At 39.7% G+C, this 27968-nt stretch overlaps 1 protein-coding gene across 1 annotated transcript; it reads left to right on the top strand.

Moving 5' to 3' along the window:
- Positions 1 to 1319: 1319 nt before the first annotated feature.
- Positions 1320 to 26632, top strand: RASGEF1A (RasGEF domain family member 1A). The gene is made up of 13 exons (XM_086466336.1): positions 1320 to 1346; positions 4099 to 4278; positions 10911 to 11039; positions 16237 to 16374; positions 19793 to 20014; positions 20300 to 20374; positions 20608 to 20700; positions 22331 to 22433; positions 22698 to 22777; positions 23432 to 23623; positions 25121 to 25244; positions 25476 to 25548; positions 26590 to 26632. Exons 1-13 carry the CDS (start codon positions 1320 to 1322, stop codon positions 26612 to 26614), a joined length of 1461 nt encoding a protein of 486 aa, XP_086322462.1. The 3' UTR covers positions 26615 to 26632.
- Positions 26633 to 27968: the final 1336 nt, after the last annotated feature.

The raw sequence follows: 27968 nt of genomic DNA, 5'->3' as shown, positions 1-27968 counted from the left end.
TGTTAGCCTATGAATTCCTACTTCCTGCTTTTGATAACCTTTTATAAAGATCTCAAAGCTGTTTGAATGAGACTTGACAAAACTTGTCCCTCTCCCTCCTCTAGCATTACACACCAACATCCTGACGTGGTACTGCAGCAGGTCAGACCACTGGATTCAGAGGTCACTCTGCCTGGGACTTCCTTGGTGTCCCAGGCAGGCAGCGTGCTGTAACTGAGGAAAGAGTGAGCTGGTATTGGATCTGCTATGACAGCCACATGCTCTAAGGATTGTGGAGTATGGCTAAGACACGCGAGCAAGGCTAAGAGCAAAGTAGACTTGGCAGGGAGGGAGAGAACTGGCTTTTCCAGTCACTTAAGAGAAAAAGCTCATGTTAAATGAGGAAAAGGAACTCTATAGCAGATCTGTTAAGATTCAGAAACCAAGAAGAAAGCAGTAAAGATGATGAGTAGCTACAATCTTTTTCAAATTATTGTGTTTAGGATGGATGACAGTGCTTGTCCTCAAATGGTGAGCAAACGCGAACATATTCCTTAATGCTCTTGAGCATGAGCCTGTTCCCACATTCGTTTGCCCTGCCCACCTACCTAGACCGGCACGCCTACTTCCAAACAGGCTTCTCCCACGTTAATCACCGTGGAAACCAGTGAAGCCTTCTGCTACACATTCAGAGCCATTAAATAAATACGTTTAATAATAAAAATAAAATTAACGAATGCCTGGAGACAACGGGGCAAAATACTAAAAAAACATCCCAGACTCAAGTAAAATGAGAAACAGGACGGTAAAAATATGGCTATGCGGAGGAAGGCTGCAAAGACGCCCCCCCCCCCCCCGGGGCTGGCGGAGGCGCCTCACGCGTGCCGCCGCGAACGGCCCCACGGGGAGCGCCGCGTCCCGAACCTCCCGGCCCGCCTCACCCGCGCCAGGCCGCGCCGCGCGGGGAGCCAGCACCGACCGAACGGAAAGAAACCCGCAGCAGAAAGAGCGAACATCCCGAAAAGCAACCGAACAAAGCAGCGCGGCGGGGCCAGCCCGGCGGGGGCCGCCGCCCAGGGGACAGCCCTTCACCGGGTGCCGGCGGCCGCCGCCCGGCGCGTGCCCGCTCCTCGCTCCCGCGCGCCCCCCGCGCCGTTGACTCGGCTGTGTTTGAACCGGCCACGCTCGCGCTCAGCCAACAGGGCGCCACGCTGGGCCCTGACGTCACGGGCGGCGGGAGCGGGGCCGGGCCGGCCGCGCCGGGCGGGCGGCAGCTCCGCCACGGGCGGGCAGAGCTGTCAGCCGTGCGGCCGCCGGCGCCGCCGCCCCTTCCCACGCGTATGTGCACATCGCGCAGGAAAATGAGGGTAAGCGCCTCGGGCCGGTCGCTGTCATCGTGAGCCACGTCGTACCCCCCCCGGTCATGTGCGGACACCGGGGGACAGCGCGCGGCAGGGCAGAGCCCCGGGGTGGCCGCTCGATGCTAGCGATGGGGAAAACCCCACAGCGGTCACAGGGAGGGGTGGGTTTACCCGGGAACTTCCCCTGCGGCGGAGCCGGATCTCCGCACACCGCAGCTGGAGCCCGCCCCGCCGGGGACGCTAGTGAGCGGCTCCCGCGGCCGCCAGCGGAGTGGGGGTGGTGCGGCGGTCGCTGTCCGGGGCCCCGGGGATAACGGACTGCCCCGCCGGGAGGGCGCACGCGGGGGGAGCGGCAGGTGCTGTCTGAGGGCGCCGGCTGCGGCCGCCGCAGCGCTCCCCACCCCCGAGGAGCCCGGGGCTTGTGTGCGCCGAGAGTACTGCGAGTGTCGGAGAAAGGTGGGGATTACAGGGGCTAGGAGCGCCGAAGCCGTTCGCAGAGGTGTTAACTGCCCTCCCTGCGGCGGCTGCCTCCCCCCAGCGCGGGGGGACCCGGCCGATCGGGGCCCTTGGCGATTCTGGGGAGGCCGGAGAGGCGCCGTAGGCAGCAGGTGCCGGGGGCAGCAGCCAGCCCCGCTGGGGGAGCCAGGGCTCGGCTCCCGGCCCTTGCGACCGGCGAAGATCGTTAGAGCCTGCTCCCGGAGAGGTTCTTTAAAAACGGAAATGATGCAACGATGAACGTTTTAAAGGAGCTAAAAGCACTTGGTGGCAAAACCGGGACACATTTCCTCCTAAAGCATCTTTTCAGTGGGTGCTTCCCTTAAAACCTCGTGCAACTTTGTATTAATAAACATTATAGCCAGTCCAGGCTGAGAAGTCGCCTTCAGCTCTATCGCTACGGACCTTAAAGGGAAAAAACCAAATTACTGGAGAGTTACATAGTATACATAGCAAAGCTGGCTGCTTCATCATACGTCCAGTGATTTGTCAGATCACTGTGTACTGCAAAGGTTAGGCCTAACAGATGAATTTGTGAAATACTAAGTAACCTTATTGCCTGTTTGTACAGAATCATTGTTTTTCATTTCTTTTGATATTCCATTAGAGCCTACATTTTCTGTTTTATTTGACTTATGTGCTGAACTTCTGAAACTGAACTCCCCTCCTCAGAGTAGTCTCCCTGGTCGCTATTAAACAACTACCATATTTTAATTTACAGGGAATTATGCTTCCCTTATATCTGTATCATGTATGAATACATACAGGTCTTCTGGTTAAAGCCACAAAACCAGCTCTACTTAGCTGGATATATAAGTAAATCTGTCACCTTAATGAACAAGCATTGTTAATACTGGTATTTTTTTCCCTTACCAATGCACATAGCATTTATCTGAGCTTAAAAACAGAAGAATGTTTTTTATCTCAGGTTGTAAACATGAATGATCACTTTGGAGAGACTGAAAGGAAGAATGTGCCTTGCATTAGAAGAGTACAAAGTACAGTTTTGCTCTGCAATTCTTTCAAGTGCTACCTAAAAAAAATTGTTAAAAATAATTCAAAAAAAAAAGCCTTACAGCATTTAAGGTTTTCAGTTCTTAAACTAGTTTTTGAAAAATTGCCAAAGAGAAAGAGAAGACTTATGTCTAAGACACGAGTGCACTTAGAAACAGCTGTCAGTTTGAAGGTCCTGGTAATGGCCTAATCCTTTTTGTCTACATAAGTGCTTTTCAGAGTGTGACAATATCATGTTTGTTTCACAGATAGGGAGACAGCAGCTCAGGAGTTAATGCTGCCTTCTTGTCACTTTACCTCCTAAACAGTCTTAACTATTTCAGCAGCCGGGGGGGGGGGGGGGGGGAACTGTTTCGATACTGATCCTGAATATTATTTTCAACCTTTACATACAGAAGCAGGACATTTTGTTTAGCCTTCTGCTTATATTTAAGCTGTAGCCAAAACAAACAAACAAACAAAAAAACCCCACAATTTACTCACAGTTGGTAACTAAGCTATACTGATATAGCTTGTGGCCAAGGGGAGGGAGGTGGAAACCCAAACCTTTGTGTGGTTTTCATGTTGTGACAGAAGGTTTGTTTCCTAAGCAAAAAAAATCTCCAAAGAGACTGTTATTAGAATTGTGTATTATGGTATGTCACAGCATTCAGTTCCACCCAGTTCACAGTTTCATGTACAAAGAAAACCAACAAAAGTGGCAGTTTTGTTCAGATAGTATGTCCCCCACTGTTTCCAGTGACATCTATAAGCAGAAGATGCACTTCGGTCACTTCGGTCGAGACCTTGATTACATCTAGCTGTGGAAGTGGTGAAGAATTTATCATCACAAGTCAAGTAAGATGTGACTTCAAAAAGAGTAAAACGAGGGACATTAAGGCACAGTATTTTTTTGTTTGTTTGTTCAGTAAGGTACTGCTTCAGTATCTTTCAAATTCAGAAAATATTTCATCCCTGTTTAGTTTTATGCATGAAGAGCCAGGGGAAAACTGGTGAGAAAGGAGAAATTGAGCACAGTGAAGAAAATTCTTACAGCTTCTGCATCTACAGCCTTAGTGACACAGTTTAAAGTGCATTTCAAACCCCAAAGCCAGCTTACAGATGTGCAACTGCTTGGGTTCAGAACTTAGCTTGAATACCCAGGCTGCGTTCAGTCAAATACGTAATTGTGTTTAATGCATGCTTCTGTAAAACCCATATATCTTGAAAGAAAGCTTAACCATCTCTCTCTTTTTTGCTGCTTCTGCAGGAAACTATGCCCCAGACGCCAATATTTTCCAGCATGCTTGGTTCCAGTTGTAGTGGACAAGTGCAGCCAGATATGGGAGACAGGTGTGTGGACCCTGTTTATCAGGATGGGAACCTTGTTTCTGGATCATTAGAGGCCTTGATAGAGCGCCTGGTGCCCACCATGGACTATTATCCAGATGTAAGTAGCCACCAAAGGGTTTTGTTTTGGTTTGGTTTTTTTTGGTTTTTTTTTTTTCCTTCGAATGGTTTTTCTCCATTAGTATCTGGGTTGGTGCTTCCTCAAGAAATTCTACCTCCATCTGATTCAAGATTAAGATGTAGGCTAAAGATGCATTTATTTTACTTGCAATATTCCTTCACTAAAGATGTTGCTCAGTGGGGATACTCTCCTTTCTGTTTTTAAATGAGAACACTTGTTAGAAAGATAAAGCCGCTTGAACTCAAATGGGTGCCTTAAGAACCAATTAAAAGCAGCATTAGCCATAGAATTTTCAATCCCTCTAAGCTGCTTTAGCTCTAATGCAGTCAAGATTAACTACTAACCAGCTCCTACCTAGGATAGCAGAACTGAAATAAGCTCTAGTATTATTATTTTTTTGCCTTTTATTTGTATTTTCTCTACATCTCCTAGTTAGGCCATCAGAAAAACAAACAAAACAAAACAACAACAAAAACAAAAAATAGGTTTTAATTAAAATGCTCTCTTCCTCAAGACATTTTAATGGGCCAGAACTGTAATAATATATGTTCCCGAGCCTGAAAGTGATTTTGCAACTGATTAAACATCCTCAGTGCAGTCCACTGAAGTATACATTACTTTTAACTCCAGGGCATGAAAGAAGATTCTGAATGTATGATATTATTAACAGATCACTTCATCACTTAAAATTACCCCATGCACCCGTTAATGAAAGATGTTGTTTAAACAAGTTGCCAAAGATCAGAGAGGCTATATAGTATCTGTTCCATTTGAGCTCTGAAAAAGTGGCAGCTATGGCAGAAGCATCCCAGCAGGTTCTAAAGACTAACAAGGGGGCAGGAAATTGCAATCACTGTTAACATGTATGTTGAACTTAAGACTTGCAGCACTGGGCCATGCTGTGTCTTGTACGTTTCTCAGTCTAATTCATGTAGAACTTTTTACTGTGGTTTCACATCAGTCACAATAAAGTCCCTCCAACCTTCCACATATACACCGCCCTTGTTCACAATTGCCATGCACAAAACAGGGACTCCCCATGGGAGAGTTTAGTGGGTATAAGCAACAGAATTGCCAGGAATCATCAGTAGACAATTAAAAAGCAAAACCAGGATGTTTTAATGTTCCAGTTCAAAAGTAATCCTAAACCTTGCATTTAAACATGGCTAACATACAATTGCGCTGCCTTTGACAGACGCTAACTTAGTACCAAGTCCTTTATAAGACACCGAGGGATAACTGTTGTTAGACATTAAATCTCTGCTCCCTGCCCCCAAATACATATTGTAGAACAGATGTGCAGAAGCAAGCAGCAGGTAGAGCTGCTAATGCATACCACTGGAATAGCTGTAGGCTGCTGTAGTTAAGCCTTCCAAGGAGTCAGTTCCTTGTCTTTTGTGTGGTACTAGAGTACAGTTACTTGCTGCTTGGATTTCTGGAATATAGCTAAGGTTTTTAAATAGCTGCTAATGTACATTCCTTATTGTAACTTGTAACATAAGATCTATTTATAACACAGCTACTCTGAAAATGGTTCCATAAAGTGAGCATTACTTCAAGGGCCTACAACTTATTTTGCAATGCTGCTAGTTTCCATGGTGCTATCCCATAACCTGTGCAAGGGAGCATTACAAACCAAGCAATCATGGACCCCACCCTGGAAGGCTGCAGTTTAAACAGACAGCAAGCTGACAGCTGAGAGAGATACAACTGAAGCAATCAAGGGAGCTCTAGGGTAAGAGAGATGGAAAACAGCATTAAACCAAATTCATCTCCTCTACAGCAGGACACATTCTTTTAGTTAAATCAGATCACCCAATTCAGCTGAAAGAATTAGTTATAGAACAAGTAGATAAATAAGCTTTGAACAGCATAAAGAAGGAGCTATATTTGAGTTATCTTCAAATCCAGGTTTTCTATTTTAGTTCAGTTGCACGTTTATACATAATTTTATGCTCATTTCTGTTTTTAGGGAAGTTGCTACAGAGTGTTAGAGTGATAGCTGTTTACACTGATAACCTCAGAAGATTAGCCAATATTGTGTGTTCAAGAGAAAGGTATAAACACCTCTTAGTCTCATGTCTCTGTCTATACATGCGAAGAAAGGCAGGAAGGCATCACCAATTAATTCACACCAATAGAAGTTATTGGTAATGTTAGCAGAGATTACCTTAGTTTCAGAATGACCTAATGACTGAGTAAGGTGCAGTACTCATCCAAATTTTTGGATTAGTACATCTGAGCACAATGCTTAGAAGGCATTCCCGCTTGCATGGACATTAAGCCAAAGATCACAGTAACCTTCCAGATAGGAAAAAAACTCAGGGTGGGGAAGAAAGCAAACACAGAGTATTTTTCTGTGCTGGTTAGAGAGGCAAAACAAAAAAGCATTTGCCATGTTGGCAGTATGCAAGTCAGGCAAGGGAGGCCAGGAAAGATAAGGGCCTACCCTTGTGTACTGCTTTTTTGAGGCTTATTTGTGTACAGGGACTTGCTCAACACATCGAAAAACATATACTCATGAGACGGAGGAGTTCGGAGGTTAGGAATGGAATGTACCAGTCTGCAACCCTTGTGCCCAAGCAAGAAAATGTTTCAAGAAAATTTCACAAACAAGAAGTTCCAGAATGAGCAGGCAGTGCACAAAGAAAATTTTTTTCTTTTTTTTTTTTTCTTCCTTGAGAAGACATCAGTGCATTCTTGGGTCAGAGAGTAACAATTCCTTCTTTAGTCTTGTGCGCTTGCGCACTTTTTTTTTTTTAAATATAATTCAGCTCATCTCTTAGCAACAACTTTAGGCACTAAAGGAATCTGGCTTCTTATTCTCTTGTAAAGCACAAGCCCCTTTTGTGTCAGCTTATGTTGTTCCAAGCACAGAAACTTTTTTTTTTTTTTGCTTGTTCTCCCAAATATCTCTCACTTTTGCAGGATAAATGGAGCTTAACTTTCAATCTCATAGCTTACAGAAGCATTTTTTAATCATTCTTTGTTAAACCAGCTAGCTTCGTAGTTAAATTTCCTTCTCCAAATCATCCTCTTCGTGATTAGGGAACTGCCTATGAGATAGTGTAGGTTTCTACACTGTTATAACATTTAGCCTGTATGTGTATAGTAGTACAGGTGCAACAAATCACAGAAATCCTTGCTCTAGATAAGACATATGACAGTAGTATGAAATGTTTCCTATGTAAACCAACTGTGTTTCTAGCCCCCGAGACCTACCGCTAAGCTGAAATATATGGTTTAGTTCAGACTAAATTTTCTTTATTGGATAGGGAGTGGCTATTAGCAGAGCAGCAAGGAGATGGGGGTCAATACTGCTGTCAGACCTATCATTTTTAGTTTGGTTCTTAATTGCAGTTACTCTTTGTTTATGCCAGCGTAAGCAATAAATATATCCAAAAACCCCCACAATTAGATACCAATATATCATAAACCAGCACATCTTGATTGACCATAATGGAACAATTTTGTTTTCCAAAGTACTGAACCTAGTTCCAGTTAAGTGACTTAAAAAATTGAATTAAAAATACAGTAGATGGGTTCCAGAAGTAATAATAATTGGTTTCTAAACAGTGGTCCAGGGTTGTCTGGAAAGGCACAACATGGGTCCAGTACAGATATTACTGATTACAGAAAGACATCAGCAAGTGTAAAATGGAAAGTATGCACTTCTATGGCCATGTATCTTCCTGCTTCTTGCCAGTTTAGCACTTTTTTGATTATCATATAAAACATTATCGAAGAAACCAAGTAAGAGTACAGGTTGTTGGGGTTGCACTTTTCTTGCAGTATAACAATAGGTAAATGATACTTTGAGTGGGCCTTTCTCAGAGTCACTCTGAATAAACACTGTCCCACACAAACTTCCACCAAGGAGACCAACACTATAATTAGTATGAGAGGCAAAATTATATCTTTCCTGAAAAGAACGTGTTCCAGTTTATGAGACTGAAGGTCACTGGCGGGGCAGTGTGGCTTAAGTTGCAGTTCCCTGCCACTTACACATAGAGGCATCTTTCAGACAGGCTTCTAAACTCCCAAAACAAGAATGTGGGGAAGAGATGAAAGCATCAAAGTCCGTAGTTGTTTTGTTGGGTGGGTGGGTGGTGGGGTTTTTTGTTTTGTTTTGGTTTTTTTAATTTGTTTTTTTGTGGGGGGGTTGTATTTTTTTTAAAAAATGTTCCCCATCTCTCTCAAATGCAAATTATGGTAAATTGAGGGCTGCTTCATGTTTCCAGAACAAAAATTTTCACACAAAGCAGTGACGGCTGACACACCCAACAGCTAAATTCCTTTCCCAGATAGTCCAGACTCATGGTTTTAAGTTCAGAGACAAAACTGATAGAAATGAACACAGAAGTTGGCTAAAAGAAAATAAAAGAGGGTAAGCAGGCATAGTTTAACACACAAACAAAAAAACCCCTAACCCCCAAACCCTCCCAAAAAATCTCACAGCCCAACACTATTCTTTCTCTTGCTTTTATTCTGAATGGGGAGTGTGTCAGTTTAGGGATCAGTCTCACATACATAAGAATAAAAGATCTGTTATGTTGTCCCATAACAACCAACTCCTGTTTTATGAATCAGGTTAGCTCTTCAGCCTAATCTTAGTGCCCATAGTACACCACACACACTATTATAGAGTTTCATAAAGCTTCTCCAAAGCTGACACAGTATCACCAACTGTTCCCAGATGCAGGTGCCAAGAGGTACATTGAATTTCTTTTTGAAATTAATGAACTTCAATTTTTTGTCACTGTAAATGTAAAAATAAACTCTGAAATTCCAGAGACAGACATAAATAAAATACCAAACAGAAGCCCAGTTTCTTAAATTTTCCCAATGTACACTTGTGTGGGATGTTTGCAACCACGTCATCCACAAAGAGGCCATGTGTCCTGTCGCTGCCCTGGCTGCCTGCTCGAAGTCACCAAGAGACCAATTGTTAGGTGGCCCCCACTGTTCATTTTCTGTAGGCATCAGGGGAAGCACTACTCAAGAACCTGACCCAAACTGTCCATCCAGTTAACCCTTCTCCTCCTTTCTTCCTCTATTTATATAAACAATAGACAAGGCAAAGACTATGGCTTAACTGCAGTTTTGATTGTACAGAATTAATGCTATTCCTAATTTAATACATGAACCCCAGTGCCAATATCTCCAAATCAGTATGAGTTGTTTTAAATGCCTCTGCTGTATCACACTCCGCTCTGTTCTTTATTAGCTTCCTCCACAAGATGAGACAGAGTTGATGTTTAATAGATAAATGCTTAATCTATTATACTGTTCACACACTCCCAAACACTGTGACTTTTAGTTAATCTTATTTATTTTATTAGGAAAAAAACCCCAAACACATCCCTTTTCCCCCTTCTGATATTTGTAGGGTTTTAGTGCTAAATTTATATTATAGGGCACGCTGAGTTCTAAAGAAATGGAAATACTTTTCACAGCACATTTTATTGTCAAACCCCATAACCCTTTTGGAGTCCTGAAGATACCATTATTGTCTAACTACAAGTGTGTTTTACAGTCTGCAAGCAGCAGAATTCAGTAGTTAATAGTAGAGATGCCATATCTTAGACAACTGGGCTTAGGTTTTTAGATGTCTTAATTTACCTGCCCAGTCCAAGGTGGTATATGCACACATTGACTATTTACATGCATACTTGCTGTGGCCTACCAGATCGCATTTCTAAAAACACAGTGCAAAGTCACAGTACACACTGCAAACGTAACAAAGGTTAATTGAAATCCATTGTCAAAGGAGGTCCTCTACAATTTCCTAACTCCAGAGTTCATCAAATAGCCTAAAGGAAAAATAGAAGTGCTTATGAAGTGCTACTGTCATTACTCAGGTAACTACATTCAAATACAGAAGCCATGTTTCAAACACTGAAGCAAGACTAGGGCATGAATGCATTCTCACTTCAACTAAACTGTCCAGAGTATGATTTGGAATACAATGCATTACAGCTTTTAAAATACAAATGGAGAGATTATTTCTAATGAGAAATAACAATTGTTGGCATTTATTAGCGATGTTCATACTCAAAAGACCCTGAAACAAATTAGTAAAGCCCCAAATAAGTAAAGCCAAACTTAAAATTAAATTACTGTCACATGGCTACAATCTAAGCTAAAGCATTCATCAATGATTGTGGTGAAAAAGGAACAAAAAACCCCATACAAAAAGAAATTACAGCTGTGGCTTGGAATACACAGGAAGCAGCTCAATGAAAAACAATCAGTCTTAGGAAAACAAAGCAGCAGAAACAGTAGTGTTCAAAAGGCGGAACACCCTACATTGGACTTACTTCATTTGTATTTTCGGTGAGCAACGACTAGGTAGGCATATTAAGTTTGGCATTTTAAAGGGAAATAATTTGTGAATCTGAAAACACCACAGTTAACGGCCTTGAAGCCTACAGCATTTCCTTTTAGCAGAGGATAGAAAAGACCACCACATCTCTGGGGTCAGGAAAAATTATAAGAAATTTGAATGAAGGAAAGTTACGTTTGTGGTTTACGGAATAGTTTTTTCAATGAAGAAATTATTTTTGCTAATGTTATTCAACTTTTTTTTTTTTTTCTCTCTGCTTCCACAGAGGACTTACATCTTCACTTTCCTATTGAGCTCACGAGTCTTCATTCACCCACACGAGCTCCTGGCTAAAGTGGGGCAGATCTGCATTAAACAGAAGCAGCAGCTAGAAACAGGAACTGAGGCAGAAAAGGTAAATGAACCATCATGTCCTTCAGTAGCTGTGCTACTGTTGTTTATTTCCCACTCTCACCTTCTCAATGTAAAGCTAAATAGATTGATGAAGAAGAAATTGAAATTGTAATTGGCATGTGTTACTGGATGCATTTTTATTCAGGTCTTTTTCCTTGAAGTGCCGTTGCTTCTTTGCTAGCTACAAGCATAGGTCATGTACTACCTTACCAGTCAGATACAGTGGCTGGAAATACAACTCTGCTCATGAGCTGCAGGTTGGTGCCATGCACTGGAGCAACGTGTACCTGCCGTGAAACCTGCCCAGCAAGTCACTTTGCACTTTTGGGCTCTCACCAAGTTAAGTCTTTCTCGAATCTGATTCCCTGTTCTCCAGTCACCATCACCATCCTATTAAGAGTTAAGTGCTCTGTTGTAGGTTATTGGTGGAGTGTTTTAAGTTGGTGTAACAGTAAATCAGAAAGTTGCCTCTCACAAAAATTAAGTGAGGCACTACTTAACACTGTAGCCTGTGCTGACACATGTGATTATGCAGTTTTACTACAACTGATTAAACCAAACCGGGTGAGCTTATGATACACACTTAAATCCGTCTAAGTCTTACCATTGTGGAAAGCGTGTATTGAAGGGCTTCTGACTGAAATTGAAGTACCAGAATAGTTCAAACCGGGATGCAAATAAGAGTGGTAGAAAACAAACACCAAAAGACCTAAATTGTTCAAATCCTGGGCATGTTTTGGATCGATTCTTCTATGGTGAGAAACTATATGCTCACATTCCTAATCTTCAGCATGTTTATAGTCCCATTTTGTTTTCTCCTTGGTGTATCAGCACTCTGAGTGCGGAGCACAAAAGGTAACCTCATGGTTTGGCAATACAGAGTTTTTGACAGCAAAACTGTCCTAAGGGCTTCTTCCCTTACTATTCCTGGGGTGCAGTTTCATATTATGTCACAATTTCCACAGGAAAAACTAACCACTTGGTGCAAAATAACTTTCATCCAGGTCAGTCCCCTGATCTACTCATGAAATAGCTATGTAACTCATCATGTAGGTGCTGGGGAATTCAAGGAGTCAAGGATTACACTGATAATTCAAGGGGTTAAGGTCAAGGGCTATGCTGATAACCATTCCTATTGCCACTGCCAAACTAGTTTGTGACTGGGCAATCTCAAACTGATGCTCTACATTGCAGTGGTTCTTTGGCAACATGTAACTAAACAACAGAGGTAGAAACTTGTAAGGGATGTTGGGACCATCTGAAACACTGAATGAGTAAAGCTGATCTGTGGACATAGGAAGAGGAAGACTGCTCTCAGTAGCTAGTGTCAAAATACATGTGATATACTTGGATTTACAAATAATGGGATATAAGATGAAACTTTTGTGAATAAGAATACACTTAGATTTTAAAATGAAAACAGTATCTGGGGACTAAATTGCTTGGCCATTTATAGACAAGATATCAGTCGTAAAGTAGTAGTACTCTGGCTTTTCAGCAGATGTGTTAAAAAAATCATGGCTCCTACATTGAAATGAAATAGCATAACATCCTAACAACAGGATGTAAAATAGAGCAGCTCATATTCCAAACACCCACGCTTTTACACTTTCTGCTGACAATTTGGAAATGAACCTACAGGAAAACCAACAAACAGCAGGGTGACAATAAAACACGAGTGTTTGGGAGGCTGCTTTAATTTACATGCTTTGCTGGTTGCTTTTCCTGCTATGCCCTTGATCCTTTCCTACCCCCTTGATGTAAACTGTAATATTTTCCTGCCCACTAAACAGAGAATTCTTGGAGAATACTACATAAACTTCTAATATCCCTTCCAAATGACTACTTTACTGTGCTCTACCCAGGTGTTTTACAGAATGGTTTGGCCACTAGCATTTGCAAAAATTCATTTTTTCATCTGGCAACAAATAAAAGCTTATTTCACATGCAGCATAGAGATTCTTGACTCAAGACACCCTTAACATGTTCACAGTCATAACCCATTAAGGTATCATCAGCTACCAGCACCTTCTAATTAAGTGGCTCCATAGCAGGAAATAGCTGGCTAAAGTAAAGCTTAAAGTAAAGTTAAAGCAGCTCTAATAACTTCTGATAAGAGTTTGTTTATGCAAATCTCTTAAGATGAGAAACTGGCTGACTTGTTGCCTGGATAGCCTGTGAGTTGAAAAAGTGGCAAGGAGCCAGGTTTTGAGGTTACATACCACAATATTTATCATTCCTTTGTTTTTGACACTACTGGCTAGCCCAAGCATCCTATAGAAAACAACTCAGAGATAAGCGGATTAAAAACACTCTGGGATGTCTTGGAGCCCGCTTAGAGTCCTTCTGGCCACTCGTAAGAAGGAAGGGTTTCACAGTTTAAGACATCAATTATAATATACAAGTCAGTAGTTAAGCTTGACCATAAGGGATAAAATTTAACTCTCCAGATTCACATTAGAGATTGGAATGACCCAAAGAAGATTGTCACAGAGAAAAGCACTTTTATTATTCAGCGGAAAAAAATGTTGTTAAAACCGTGGTGCATTATTTCTGCAGCTTGAGTATTTTTTAAATCAAAAGTTAAACTAGTAAGAATTAAAAAGAGAAAGTAGAAGTTAGTTTCTATTAAGCTTGTCTTGGAATACATAAGTCCCTCAGATTTTGTCACCAGTAAGCCATCCTTTTTAAAAACCAAAAGTCAAAGCAATACTCATAACCAGGTCATTGTCATTAAACCTTCCTTTTGTACAAGCACAGTACTGCTATTGCCCTCCTTTCTAATTGGTAGTTGTTTCTCAGTACTGTCGTGTCTTATGCAGAACAGGGCTGATCCACAGCACTTAAATTAATAGAAGTATTTTTCTTCTCAGAGAAATGTTTATGGGAGAAGTATTGCCATAGACTCCACAGAACTCTGTGTCAGGCCTCACAAGGGGAGGCTCACATCTGGAGCAGGGCTACAGAAAAAGTAGGTTGGTAGGTTTATTGCAACCATGACAAAAAGGAAAATGCATGCTGCTACCCACATATCTGTGTGATTTCTATCTAGGATACCACACACTATATGCATCAAGCCTGTCATACTGCTTTAGGGTTCAGAGTGCACATGAAGGAGGAATCTCATGGTTTGCTGCACTGATGTTTTTTAGTGTTGCTGTTAGAAAGCATACCTTGTTTTCAGGAGCATTAAGAGCACCTGATAAAACATTGACCTTTTTACATCTGAAGGGTCATTACATGAAGATCGATATGGTTTGCAGTTTGTCTGGCAACAGATGCCTAGCTTTCCACCGTGAAGGAAGCAAACCCTGGCAACTCATGAGTAGATACATGAGATGGGAAGTCAGTGTTCGTATGGAGATGCTTCCATGGCCTGAGGAAGGATTTTTGGAATGTTTCTGCCCCCAACTCTCCTTTTTCAGTTTTAAAAGTTAAAAAGAAAGGATTGTCAGGATAATTTATATAATTAAACAGTTCTGTAGCAGCTTTTGGTAAACAAAAGTGGAGTAGGCACATATCTGTTAACCTCAAATGAATGGAAGCGCACTGGCTAGGTAATTAATTCTCTTATCACCGCCTACAGATTATTCTTTTAATAATGTCAGGCTCCGTGCATTTCCTAGCAAAATATAAAATCTCTTTTCCCCAAGGCAGACGACAATGGGAGTTTGGAGGACAGACAACTATAATCTGGAACTCTGTCCCACTCTAAAATACCTCGAAGCTGGGCATTGGTAGAGATTGCTTTGCAGAAGTGCCTACTGCTGGCAAAGAGAATGGTGATATTTTCTTTTTTGCCCTCACTATTCAAGTATTCTGTACTTCTCTCACTAGCAGGGTCGATTAAATGCTATCAATAAAAACAGCTAGGAAAGGCATGTGAGCGGACTGCAATTTGCAGCTCTGAAAAAAAAAAAAAAGGCAGCAAGAAAATTCCCTTCAGACTTACAAGGAGCACTGGCTTATATTCAGGTTGAGGATTTAAGGGTGCATGGTTTAATTTCAAAGTTCTTATTAATCATTATTAATATTCCCACTGACTATATACCAGTGAGATGTAAAAATATGCAAAAAAAATAGCTTAGTTTGATTGACTTGTGGTTTTGATTAAATAAACTGGGACACACTATAATCAGATGATGTTTCAGTAGCAGTTCCTACCAATTCTTGGAAGACATTCTCTTAAAAGAAAATCCACTGATTTCCTGTAGTGACAATCACATGTTAAGTGGCCTTCTGTAACCTCTAAAAGGCTGATGGGGAGTGCAATGAGGAAAGCATACTGTGCATGGGGAGAAAGAACTGCTGTGTAGTGGGACTTCTGTAGCTTACACAAGTGGGGAGGTAAACAAATGAAAACTTCCTCTTTTTCTTCAGTGCATCACAGGGTGGGTGGGACAATAAAAATAACCTCAATTAAGTTTTCATTCTTCTTGTTTGTTAAAAGTGTTTTTAGCACTCACCTTCCCAGTTTTACAAGAGTGCTCCCTTGGATTTACTGGTGCTGCTCCCTGTTGTTATGAGAGTGGAATAATTGGCATCCAGTTCAGGTCTAACTGATGACAAGCCTTAGAAGATTCACAGGTGACAGAAGAACTTAGAAAATAGATCTCCCTCCTCTTTCTGTGGTTGATAGCTTTTTGAGCAAGAGTCAATACTTTTTATTTTCAAAGTCCATTTTGATTTAGATGTCATGGAGAGAACACACACATCTTTTCTGTCGTTCATTTATTTTAATATACAGCTCAATCTGGAGGGTCTGATAAATTCTGTAGAAAAAAAAGTCTTTGTGAATGTTTCTCATGAAAGATGCTTGGTAGAATGCTGAAGTTTGTATGCATTTGAATTCAAGTTCTAAGGTACTGCTTCCTCAGATGGCATAAATCAGCTTAAGTCCCACTGACTTCAAGTAAGTCAAAACTATTCTGTCATCTTCCTGACTTTATACAACTAACCTTGAAAATATCTTCAAAGTGTTTGGTAAAAGACATTACCAAGCTGTCATGAAAGCAGGCTAAATCATACTATTTAGGAATCTGGCTCACAGTTAAATGCTCTTTTTTTATCCCCTTCACCTACTACTAATGCAAAGTCTTTTCAAGGCTGTCTCTAGTTTTATGTGAGCCCTCATCAGCTAATTTACTCTGCAGTCATAAAGGTCTATGGTCAGTAATCAACTCATTTTTTCTTTCCAGGCAAAGCTAAAATCCTTTGCTGCCAAAATCATTCAGCTCCTGAAGGAATGGACTGAAACTTTCCCCTATGATTTCCAAGATGAAAAATCCATGAAAGAGTTGAAGGAGATTGCTCACAGGATCACACAATGTGATGAGGTAGGGGGGGAACGTTAAGTGGTAAAGCAATATTTGTCAGCCTTTATACATAGTTTATCGTATTATATACAAACCTTTGCTCCTGCATGCAGTATTTTCTAAATGGACTACAGCAGCCGTTGCTAAGCTGTCAGTGTAACTGCAGGACACAGGCTGAGCAATGAAGTTAATAGTCCATTAGCAGAAACTGTCTATGTATAATCAACAAGTGTAAGAGGAAGAGACAAAACAGTCATCATGACAGGAAAAAATGGATGTGGTGCAGAAGGAGAAAGGAAAGAACAGTGACTACAATGGCACAATATAGTTAACTTTCATAATAATGTACTATCCCTTGTACTTTGTTACTACTCTATATATCAAGACATATCAACTAATTGTATCAGATGTACTCCTGCTCAAGGTGAAGATGCTTATTATTTAATAGTTTATTCCTAGCTCCTGACAATAATCAGCAACTGTTTTGTTGCTGTGTTTTAGGTGACATGCATACTATATCCACAAAGTACATTATATATTCGAGCTTTGCTAGATAGTTGATCACCAGTCTTAACTGATCTGAGTTTCTAGCCTATGAAGAAAACTAGACCTCACAAAAGACTTTTGTAAAGCAAACAGATACAGCAAATTTAAATAGAACAAGGGCTGTTAATTTTCTGGGTTTTTCTGTTGGTTATCATTTTTATTGGGTGATTTTTTTTTTTCCTAAACACTCACAAAACCTACACTTTTCTCATTAGAAAGTAACTAAGTCCCAATAGACAGAAGGAAGGATATAATCAAGGACTGCAAGGGAATTAATTGTAAAGTGTTTGTATGAACGTGAAGACTTACTTATACAGAAGTAGAAGCTTCTCCTTGTTTATAAACCCAGAACTTCAAGATATTTTTGAGAACGATTAGCAGGAAATGGGAAGACAATTGTATTATGTTGTTTTGTTGATTCAAGTACAGAGAAAATGAAGAACAACAGGTTGACAGCACTGCATGAATCAGTGATAGGACACAATACAATTAGGTGTTACCAAGTTGTCAAAAGGAAGTATGTCAGTTTTGTTGCATCAGCAAAGCTGTTTACCTGGAGCGCCTTAGTAGGAGGGAAAAAGCAAACAGGATTATAACATGCCTTCTGTTCCCTTTGTAGACAAGGGCAAGGAGGTGTGTGTTGGCAGAGGTACTACTGTGAAAGGGGACCTGGCAGAGGTTTTATTTATCATCTGTATCTTAGTATTTAATTTGTCTGTTACTTTGAACTAGAAGGTAGTTGCAGCTTTTTTTTTTTCTTCACCTTTGCTCCCACTGTGTTATGTATGCATAAATTGTCATTTAAGTAAAACACATCTTCATGGAGTGGCTCAGTGTTCTGGTGTCTGAGGCATCTGATGACATCCATTAATTACAGCATCACCACATTTATCCCCTTAAAAAGGCTACAAGTCAAGTTTGATCAGTGAAGAGCTATGCCACATCTGACTCCTAGGAAACATAGTTTGATACTGACAAAAAGCAGCTCCTTCTCTCAGTATTTGTTACCACAAGAAATTACCCATGCTGTACTTCAGCAAGGGATTATGGTAATGGTTTGGGGGTTTACTTTGTATTTTATAGCTTTTCCAAATCCCTCCCGGACACTATTCTCCATTCATGGGATAGAAATTTAATTAAGAACTCACACAAAATGGTCAGGTGCTTATCCTAGCAATATCAGACAGAATACCAAATAACCATAGCTACAGCCAGGGTTGCACCCCAAATGAAGTAAAAATGTTTTGTTTTAACCCCAACAAGGACAAATTATTGTACACTCATTGACTTATTTTCCAAAGTTGTAAGAAAATTTAGGGTAAGACTAGTGATGAAATGAAACTGCTAAAACTCTAAGGGCATTTAAGTATTAAGGCGCTAATAAATTCACTATAGGTTAAGTAAGCCACAGTTTTTCATGTCATAGTTCTTTGTTCACTTTCACATAATATCTGCGATGCTCTCAACTGCCTTCAAGTTTGATTCTCTGTGATCCATATCTAGAAAGTCTGCTTCCTTCCAGATACATGGGTAAGGCAGGCAGAGCATCTGAAGTCAAATGATCTACAATAGAAAGCTCAGCATACAGAAAGCAGAATTAGCATGTCGTATGTGTCCCCCCCCCCGCTCCCTTGGCATTTCTGAACACTTGTAGCACAATATCAGAAATGGCTCTAGCCAGCTGCTCTTCAGCCCAGTAATCCAGTTGCCTCAAGACGAGCTACACTGCCTTCAGCTTTTCATTTGATTTCACTTGGGAGTCAGATTATTGCCTTGTAAAGCAATGTTCTGACATATTATTGCTTAATTATATCATGCCATATACAAGTATTTGGTAGTCGTCGTCTCTCACATCTGCTATGTAATTTCAGTCATCACTGCACATTAGTGGCTTCTTTGAATGATCACAGATTCATTGCAGTTCTTTCTAGTGTATCTAGTTGATTGGCAGAAACCAACATAGCAGATTGTAAATGAATGGTTAACCTTGTGGCTAACTTCAAAAGAAGTTATTTGCATGACAGCAAGAAAACAATTGTGTAGGGAAAATGAGGAGGACTGTCTTGGGTGGAATTAGTTTTCCAGCAGGAGGAAGAACAGGGTCAGTAAACCTGGTCATTTAAAGCAGTAACAGGAGGGATGGAGGACTAGGAAAGCAATCAAGTTAGGTCTTTGGGGTTGATCTCATCAAGAAATGCCTATAGAACATAAACAATCAATGGCAGAAAGAATTCACCTTCCCTTAGTTGTCAAGACACTGAGTGGATGGATTATATTTCTGTGGCTTTACCAGTATGTATCCTTACAGATCTTATGTTTAAAATCTGCATCTGATGAACAGAAACGCATTTCAGTTGTCCAAGAACATGATGTATATTGTGCTCTTACCTAAATCTTTGGATGCTATAGTTGTTCAAAGCCAAGCCAGGGTATTTAGGGGTTTATTTGCGGACACAATGTGAATTCCCTGTATTCTGCCTGGGCTAGACAGACTTGACCACCAGTGGGTCTGATCAGAATGAGAAAGAGCTTTTTGGCACTTAGTACATAGGGGATCCAAGAAGCCTTGTGCAAGCAACGCAACCACCTTTCACTATATCCACTTTTAAGCTGTTTATATGGATGCCTTTGAAATGGGGTACTAGCCAAAAACTGCCACGAGGAGCAGACCAGCCAAGCAAGCGAAACAGAGTTGGGAAGGCAGGGAGGCGTAACACTGTTGTTATGAAGTTGTGTGGACAGTTATACCAAGTTGCTTTGTCACAGGATGATTGGCTCAGATAAGATTCAAGGAAATGGATAATAAGCATTTTTTTTTTCCCAGTCAGAAATGCTTTGGCTATCTGCAAGAACTAAATATTTATATCAGCCATTGTTTCTGCCTTTTGCTTAGGAAAACGGAACAGTGAAAAAGATCATTAGCCAAATGACGCAGAATCTCCTAATGGCCCTCTCCACACGGAGCCAGTACCAGGAAATCAGGGAGAAATTTCGGCAACCTGTTACTGACAAAGGCACCATCCTCAAAACCAAGCCACAGTCAACTCAAAAGGACATCCTGAGTGTGTGCTGTGACCCTCTGATCTTGGCACAGCAGCTGACCTATATTGAACTGGTGAGTGATTTGTGTGAATTATTTTATATTCTATTTACTAAATATTACTATACTCATCAATATGAATTTTGCCATGTCTTCACTAAAAGCCTCCAACGTTTTAATCAAAAATTACGAAGTAAGGAATAAGACCAATTAGGTACACCGATAAAAGCCTCACACATCTACACTGTAGGAAGATGAAAGTTACCAAAAAGTTCTCCTAACCTTGGCTTTACTGATGAATTTTTTACTGAACTCCCTGTTTGTCTGTACAGTGACAATCTCTCATCTCTCCAAACACAGGAAAGGGTGAGCAACATTTACCCAGAGGATTTGATGCAGATTGTCAGCCACATGGACTCCCTGGATAATCACAAGGTACAAGAAGGGATACAGAGAGAAAAAGAGACAAAGAATAACCAGGGTGAAGAACTTCCATAATTTGAGTATACCCTGTGCAAGGAAGATTGACATTTTCTAGTCTTCTTTAAGCTCATGCCTTAAAATACCCAACAAGATTTTATCAAGACATGAAAAGGAAGTTTATCCTTTGGTATGTTGACTTTATCATGACACAGGATAGGATTAACATGGGGCCTATTCTCTTGCAGTGCCGAGGTGACGTGACCAAAACCTATAATTTGGAGGCCTATGACAATTGGTTCAATTGTCTCAGCATGCTGGTGGCTACAGAGATTTGTCGGGTAGGTATTCATAGAAAACAAGATAGCAAAGTGATACTGACCTTAAGCAAAAGGGAGACAGTGGTCTAATAGAGATTTAAACATTAGCAGTGCAATTAAAGATAATGGCATTACTCAAGCATTAATTTATTTGCATGGTTATATGATTAAAAGTTCATGGCTATGTTTGGCTTTGCACATATTCTCTATTTTGTGTAGCTTCCATAGTAGAGTTAGTCATGCAGTGAAATGGAACTTGTGTGTAGGATTGAGTTAGGATTTTGGATTTGGGTTGGTTTTGGTTTTTTTTCTTTTTTTTTTAAAAAAAAAATCCATAAATTCTCAAAGATACTCATCGTTAAATGCAGATTTCCAATAAACAGCTGTCCTTCTGCTGCATTTAGATATCAATATCATTAGCATTGTCATATATTCATTTTTATTGTGGAAAAATCAGGAATAAACTTTCTTCAGAAATCTGTAAAGAAAGTGGGCTATTGGAAAGGTTAAAAAAAAAAAAGGCTTAACAGTAACTTCTATCATATAATAAGCAAAGAAAGGAAGGTATATTGCCCCAACCCCCCCCCCCCCCCCCCTTTTTTTTAGCATGTATATTCTGTCTTCTTAGATTCCTATTAATATGCACCAATTCCAGAAAATGGGAAATTTTCTCTCTATTCCTGCTTGGTCAGTAGCCCTTCTGTGGACATCCAGATGCCTACTGCAGTTTCATGAAGTCTGATATATTGATCCTAATCTCTTAAGATTTCCTGCTTTCACAAAAACTACTACAAAAACACATGAAGACATCTTTCAGAGCTGGCTGGTATGGCCAATACATTTAGTAAACCACTCAAACAAAAGGTTTTAGTACATCAAGGGCTAAGCCAAGCCATTGACTACTGAACGATTTTCTTTTAATATGACCCAAAACCTGAAGTATCTAGGTAAGAGAGCTGTTTTTGGGGGAAAAAAAAAAAAAAAAAGATAAAGATTGATGGCTTTTGGAAACAAAGTTTTGAGACAGTGTTATATTTTATTTTTGTTTTGCCATTTATAAAAATCTGTGAAGCAGATGTTCCACATCACTTGCTAGATCCCTTGCATGTTTGCATAAGTGGGAATTTGTACGTTTGATCGTTATCACTACCTGCTCTCAAGAGGTCATTTAAGAGTATGCACAGTAAAGTTAGAAAATCAGGACATGGCAATTGTTCTCTCTCACATTCAGGTTACATGCTTCTGGTCTTAAGTCTGTCCACTGCTTTCCCCCTCTTCTTCAGAGGTTTAAATTTTTTGCATATATTCTTTCAGATAGCAGCTTCATGTCATCTCCCTTTTCCAGTAACAGGAAATTACTGAAAGTATCCACCTTGTTTATACAAAATTCCCTAAGACACTGAACTTTATGTATAAACAAAAACTTACTCACCCCCACAACTGGACAAATAACTGATAGTAGCCCCAAATACTTCTGCTATTTTATTAAAAATTAATTTTAACAAAATACACTCAGGCCTAAATCATCATAAGATTTAGCTGGATAAAGTCTTGAAATGTCTATTCAATCAATCTATTACAAGGCCTCTGAACATCCCATCCAAAAATACAGGCCGTCCCCTCCCTCTTAACAAATCTTGGAATTTTTCAGGTTGTAAAGAAAAAGCAGCGTACAAGAATGGTGGAATTTTTCATTGATGTGGCAAGAGAATGCTTCAATATTGGAAACTTCAACTCAATGATGGCTATTATCTGTGAGTATCCAGAACACAGATGACAAAAGGCACTCCTATGCTCATACTTGCCCTAAATTGGCTGACCAAATCAGCATGCACACTCCAACAGGGGCAGTATGTACCAGTGACAGATTAACATGTGGGTGGGTGAGTGTTAGCTACAACTTTTGTTTGTCAAGCTGAACTGCCTTCTAAAATGCATGGTGCCGATACATAAACACAGAGTTGTGTTAGCCCTGTATTTTTTCAACTCAGTTGTTTCTTCCTTTGTTCTCCATTCAGCTGGCATGAACTTGAGTCCTGTGGCACGGCTAAAGAAAACTTGGTCAAAGGTTAAAACAGCCAAATTTGATGTTTTAGAGGTATGTATAAAGTTTAGACTTCATATAGAAATACACCAAATATTTTAATCCAAATGTCTGCTGTGGAATTACCAAGTCAGAGATCACAGAGGCAGCTGTGTCAGTGGTCACCAGCACATAAACATTAGGGAGAGCATTTCCTGAATTTCAAACTCCCTGCTTGCCTCCAAAAAAGGTGGATGCAAGTTTTCTTTAGGTTATGTCTTCCTAGCAGATTTTTTTACAATTTAACATCAAGGTAGTTTTCACTCAAATGAATGCTATTCATTACCCTTAAAACTAATTGGAGTACTTCATCTAGTGGAGATCTGAATGGAAACAAAATTTTATTGAAATCTTCATCAGAAAGATTGGTGACAACAAGTTAGAACTGTGGTTGTTTCCGACAATCATTTGTAATTTCCTTTCAGTCTTCCATTAACCACTGAAGCAAAGCATAGATGTAAAGCCAGTACAGAACCCTCCTTTCAAACAAGACAGAAGTTAGAAAACCCTGAATCCAGAACTGATCAGTATAAGGTACTCCATCTTGAAAGTTTAAGAAGGGGCCCAACAAATTCATAAAGAATGAACTTTCTGATGGTTAGATCAAAGCTTTTAATTTTTAGGAAACATTTAGTACTTGACCACCTTTTTTCCTCTCCATAAAAACAGCATCACATGGATCCATCCAGCAACTTTTGTAATTACCGCACAGCCCTGCAAGGAGCAGCACAGCGATCTCAGACTGCCAACAGCAACCGAGAGAAAATAGTCATCCCAGTTTTCAACCTGTTTATTAAAGATATATACTTTCTGCACAAAATACATACGAACCGCTTGCCCAATGGGCAGATAAACTTCAAGGTAGGACTTTATTACAGAAACAGTAATGTTAGTTAAACATTGTACATTACAAACAGTTGCCAGTTTTGAACTTCTAGCTTGTTATATTACGAATTCCTTCAGCATTGCTATGTTCTAGATATAAAATGGTATCATTATCTAGGGGAAATGATTTCACCAAATTTCTCTGAGAGCTACTGCTTGCAATTACTATGGTTATATTAAATATCCAGCAGATTCACAATTGCATATACAGAAGAGAATCCATAAAACTGCTGGAATGTAATTGCCTTCAGTTAAAAGATTAATTTTAAAGTGTACTGAAATAGAGATTATTTCTTGTTAGTTTCACATGAAATGGGACAGATGCACTGCAAAACATAAAATTCACATAAGTAGAAATGATTGGAACAAAAATCTGTTACCAAAACTGATGCATGAAAAGATTAAGAAAATAAGAATTCCAGAAGCCAAAGCCCCAGCACTAAAAATTACTTAAGTAATACAGAAATAGTCTAATGTTAGCTAATTGGAAAGGGAAATTTCTTAAAGGAACATTGTATTCATGCAACATTTAAAACAACTTGAAATCACAAAGTGTAATAATTTTAGCGTATGATGTACGATGGTAGACAAATTTACGACTTCTCAGCCCTGCACCCTGCCTTACGTGCAAAAGGTATTGAGGGAAGTGGAGGGTAGTAAAGAATGGAAAGTAAGCTTTTCTGTGGCAGCAAGCTATCATATCTGATCAAATTGTAATAGGTATCTTCACCCTAAATCATCAGCGTTAGCTGATTTAACCTCACCAGGTTAGCTAGCTATAAACACTACACTTAACCAGCAAATGGTATTTAGCATGTCTTCAAGGGAGTTTCTACAGGTTCTGGATTCTCTCTCCCTGACTAATAAATATACATGTCCAAAAGACCACAGCCTGTCAAAAGTACTTCTAAAGTTTTTTTGCCATTATTCAGGCTGGGTAAGGGGAGGGGGGCACACAATATACAAGACAAGCCCTAAGTAATTATGCATTTCTTAGAATTCTAGGAAGGAAAGGATACCTATAGTTTCTATATTTTATTTTGATTATTTCTTAAATTTAAAAAATGTGCTTTATGAAAAAATCAGATATGTCACATTTCATGTAAGTTGAAGGTTGGAAATGTAAAAAGTGAAGTAAATAAAAACAGTTTACTGACCAGTTCCACTCACTGGCTAATTTAAAGATACAACACAGACCAATAGTACTTTATTGTATATGAAGAAAAGGTTGACGATGAAAAGAACTGAATGCAGAGACCAGGTGGTTAGCAGGAATATGCTATTTGAAACTTGAGAGGCTAACAACAGATGAGGAACTGGGAAGAAGAGGGGGAGACAACAGCAGCAGTAAGAAGAAAGGATAACAAGGAAGACAACTGCATAAGGGATATGAGAAGAAGCATGAATAAGAACAAGACTGAGAGGCTCTAACAAGTATGATTTTAATAACATCCTTTTAATTACCTCATGCAGAAGTTCTGGGAAATTTCAAGACAGATTCATGATTTCCTGACATGGAAGCAGGTTGAGTGCCCTTTTGAAAAAGACAAGAAGATCCAGAGCTATCTACTCACAGCACCCATTTATAGTGAAGAAGGTAAAATCCTTTATGGAATATTACAGTGAGTCTTCCTGCTTGTTGAAATGCAGATAAAAAACTAACATGCAAAAAAATATTTAAGTGTGTATTGTCACTTCAGTATCTGCTTCTGATGAGAATAAACTTCATTATGAAGTCTGCTAAGTTACACATGTTGTATCGTAGCTTTATTTTTTTTTTTTCAGTTAAAGAACCCACATATCTGATTGTTCCTATTTTATTTACTAGCTCTGTTCATTGCATCCTTTGAAAGTGAAGGTCCAGAAAATCACATGGAAAAAGACAGCTGGAAAACACTCAGGTATGAAACTTCCTCAGAACATGTGTCTTTTTGCAGACATACACAGGCATGTGATCGTCAGCTTCCTCCCTCCTATTTGCATACCCAGCTTAAGACCATTTTGGCCTAAATATAATAATTTTTTTCTTCAAAATTCTAATTGAAAAAATTCAATAGGGCTTGGATTTTGATACAGCTTTTCCAGCCAGGTCAGTTCAGGCTGCAAGATCACTGCTGGGACTATGAAAGAGAATGTGATTTGTGATTTGTTTAGGCTATCAAATACAGCAGAAGAATCTACATTTGTAGCAGTTTTCAGACACACTTTTATCAGGGGAACAAAGATACAGAGATACTAAGAAGGTGCTATCAATTATCATACCTACACACTTACAAATCTTATAAAAGGTTGAAATTTTATATGAATACTCTAATTTTCAGCCTACTGTTAAGAAAGTATCAACAACTCCTCCTATCCCTGTGAGGGGGAAACACCTCTTCCATGTACATGATGAGATCAGTTAATTTAGACAAGATTTCTTCTAATACTGAGGCCAAGGCAGAAAGACAGAATTAGACCTTTGTAAATCACATTAAACATTTAGATTGACATATCTGTACCAGATAAAGAATGAGTGAAGGCTGAGCTGCAGTTGAACTACATTATGACTGCATTGCCCTAGACAAGACACTGTTTCCCAGTGATCCCAATGTTTCTTAGGAAGTCCATATAAGCTTTTCACTTGTGACACTCGTGCAATGTACCTTGCATTAAATCCAATGTTGTTCAGCAAGCAATAGTTTAGGATGACAGATCATATTTGCCTGAATGCACCTTAAGGGCCTGAAGTAACGTTACAAAAGTTAAATTTCCATTAAATTTAAAGTCAACATCTTTATTGGAATTCATAGATGTATTCCAGTTTACAGCAGTTAAAGGTCTATGCATTGAAGAAAGGCTTCTAGCTAATTATGCAAAATCAATCTATTGCCAGCCTTTACAAAACCGTAAAACTTTGTCATGATAGAAAAGCTAATCTTGTTTTTTATTACTTCTTCTAGGACAACTCTGCTTAACAGAGCCTGAGATTTTTGGATCTGATCTACAAACTTTGAAGCACATCAAATGAACATGTTTTTACAACCTGAAAGACTTGGACTGAGCTAAGAAAGACCTTACTGGCTGAGGTCTGTTTTGTATATACAGTAACTTTTATGAAATAAAATGTGGTAAGTATTTCACATGTCAACCTTAAGGCACTTAAGTGAAGGGTTTTAGGGTATTATTTTAAATATAAGGGCAGGGCCCTGTTCTCAGAGATGAAATGTATCATGGGAGATGGTATCCCTGGGGAGATCTTATTCTATCAGCATCCAAATTTTTATTTTTTATTACTTCCACCAAAATAAAAATTAAAACACACATCCCAACTAACGCCAGTGTTCAGGTTAAATACTCCATTGGACCAGTATCCTACAGAACACTCAACACGTCTCTCTAGCTTTGAAGTAAAGGGCCTCCTTCAAATCAGTGATACCGTTTCCATGTGTTAGTGTTTGTAGAATCAAGGCCTTAGACATCTGCAGTAAACGTGTTCCTCTCCTACATCAGAAAAAAGTGCCTTACAAGGTACTGATATTGTTTAGTGTACCTTCTATTACGCTGGACTGGAAGTAAAGAAAATAAAAATATGGATGTCTTGAAACCAGCTACAATGTACTTTTTAAATAAAATGGAGAATATGGCACATGAAGCAGAGTATACCTGCCTGTAACACTGATGGTGCAGCAAACATATTTTTGTTACACTATTTAAGAAGACAAGATGGGGTAACTGCTAGGGGATGTGCGTTTGTGTGTGAGTATGTGTGCGTGCATGTGTGAAGATGCATACTTGTCTAAGTTTTAATACTTCTAGGAACTATCCTTTAAATTCTGGCTGTCAGAATAGTTTATGTTTTCCTTTTTAAGAATCAGGGATTTTTTTGGGGTTTTTTTTGTAGAAGGATGTCTAACCTAGATTATCTCTGCAAAACAGGACAGGCTCAATGTTTTTTCAAAAACACTTCTTGGAAAATAAAAATCATGCACGAGCTAGGGAGAGGGAAGTAAACTCAGATGTCCAAGTGGAAGTTAAGGCTAAAATTTCCAAAGAAGCTTAAGAAGAGTTCATCACCACTGAATTTAATTCCCTTGGTTCCTTTGAAAATGCTACTCTGCACTTACAGACATTAAAGCAAAGACCAGCTAATGATAAAAGCTTTTGGTAGTTAATCGTGGCTTGCAAAAATCCTATCTGGGCCAGAACCCGTTGAAATATAAGGAAAACACCATAAGATATTGGTCAGACCTTTGAACCCAGGTCAGTACCAAAATTAGAGGTGATCCATAAACTCACTGATGCTTACTATTTCTAATGTTGCCTTTCAGTCTTGAGTTTA

The sequence above is a fragment of the Leptosomus discolor genome, chromosome 6, assembly GCF_034619465.1.
Source record: "Leptosomus discolor isolate bLepDis1 chromosome 6, bLepDis1.hap2, whole genome shotgun sequence".
Lineage (NCBI taxonomy): Eukaryota > Metazoa > Chordata > Aves > Leptosomiformes > Leptosomidae > Leptosomus > Leptosomus discolor.
This window is presented reverse-complemented; position numbering and strand designations above follow the sequence as displayed.